Genomic DNA, 1,083 nt, shown 5'->3' with positions numbered 1-1,083 from the left:
ACAATGTTTCCCACTGAGCCTGGTCCGTGGGGCCGCCGAGCTTAGCGGCCAACGAAGATTAGGGTCGGGGGGCGCCACACACTTGTCAACACCCCCCCCCAAGTTTGTTCGTCCAACGCAAACACAAAACTACACCGATTAACTCGGCGAGTAACGGTCCGGTGGTCTCCGCAGCCTCGCACTCCGCCTGAGCACATGTGTCGATGTAGGTGTGGCAGCGTCGGGTGCTGCCTGTGCCACTCTAGCACCATCCATTGGCCTTGCAAGTGGCGCCACAGTGGTGCGAGTAACACCCGCCCCTAGCTGGTGCATCGCTAACAGCGGCCGGTGTAGTTAGTTCTCGGCTCCCCTGCCTGCTGGCTTCCTGTAGGGGCGGCTGAGGTTGCCACGCGAGGCCTCACATCGTCAGCAAGCCGGTGCCACGTGGTCTCGTCCGACAAGCGGAGAAACAGTGACGACGCACTGGCAGGAGAGACCACGTGCCCAGCGGACCAGGGTGGGCAAGGCCGAAAGTTCCTGGCGAAGACCGGAGCCTCAGACTCCGGCAAAGGCCCAGGATGGCAACCACGGTCAGCAGCCAGCTTCTGCTTGAGCTGCTTCAGGAGCGCTGTAGACCAGAGGTCGGGATGTAACGCGTCCAACGGTGTCTTCACCATCCGGCCGAACTGAAGCTCGCAGGGCGCACGGCCCATGACGTTGTGGAGTGTGGTCCGGTACTGGAACAGGACCCGGGCGACCTGCGTCCAGAAATCCCCAGCCTTGATCTTCTTGAGCTTGTCCTCGACAGTTTTCACCACCCGCTCGGCAGCTCCGTTTGACGCATAGTGGTACGGCGGAACCATCATCCGACGGATTTTGTTCTTCGTCAGCCAGGCCAGGTACTCATCGCTGGCGAAAGCGCGACCGTTGTAGGACACGATGACGTCCGGCAACCTCTGGGCTGTGAAGACTTGCCGCAGCGCCGCAATGGAGGCTCCTGCCGAGGGAGTGGTGACTGGCAGTACCTCCACCCACTTTGAGAAGGCATCCTCCACCACGAGGAAGTAGTGGCCCTTGAAGGGACCCCCGAAATCCACGTGTAGG

The 1,083-nt window shown here is 61.4% G+C and overlaps 1 protein-coding gene across 1 annotated transcript; it reads right to left on the bottom strand.

The window, feature by feature from the left end:
- Positions 1-314: 314 nt before the first annotated feature.
- LOC144177740 (uncharacterized) lies at positions 315-842 on the bottom strand. The gene has a single exon (XM_077705344.1). It carries the CDS (start codon positions 840-842, stop codon positions 315-317), a length of 528 nt encoding a protein of 175 aa, XP_077561470.1.
- Positions 843-1,083: the final 241 nt, after the last annotated feature.

The sequence above is a fragment of the Haemaphysalis longicornis genome, unplaced genomic scaffold, assembly GCF_048455015.1.
Source record: "Haemaphysalis longicornis isolate Haplotype H1 unplaced genomic scaffold, Haemaphysalis longicornis Haplotype H1 scaffold_1, whole genome shotgun sequence".
NCBI classification, from domain to species: Eukaryota; Metazoa; Arthropoda; class Arachnida; order Ixodida; family Ixodidae; genus Haemaphysalis; species Haemaphysalis longicornis.
The sequence above is the reverse complement of the archived record's forward strand: the minus strand, read 5'-3'. Positions and strand labels throughout refer to the sequence as shown.

Excerpts from the sequence above, each read along its gene's own strand:
- LOC144177740 (XM_077705344.1), bottom strand. The coding sequence starts at position 842 with ATGGTTCCGCCGTACCACTATGCGTCAAACGGAGCTGCCGAGCGGGTG.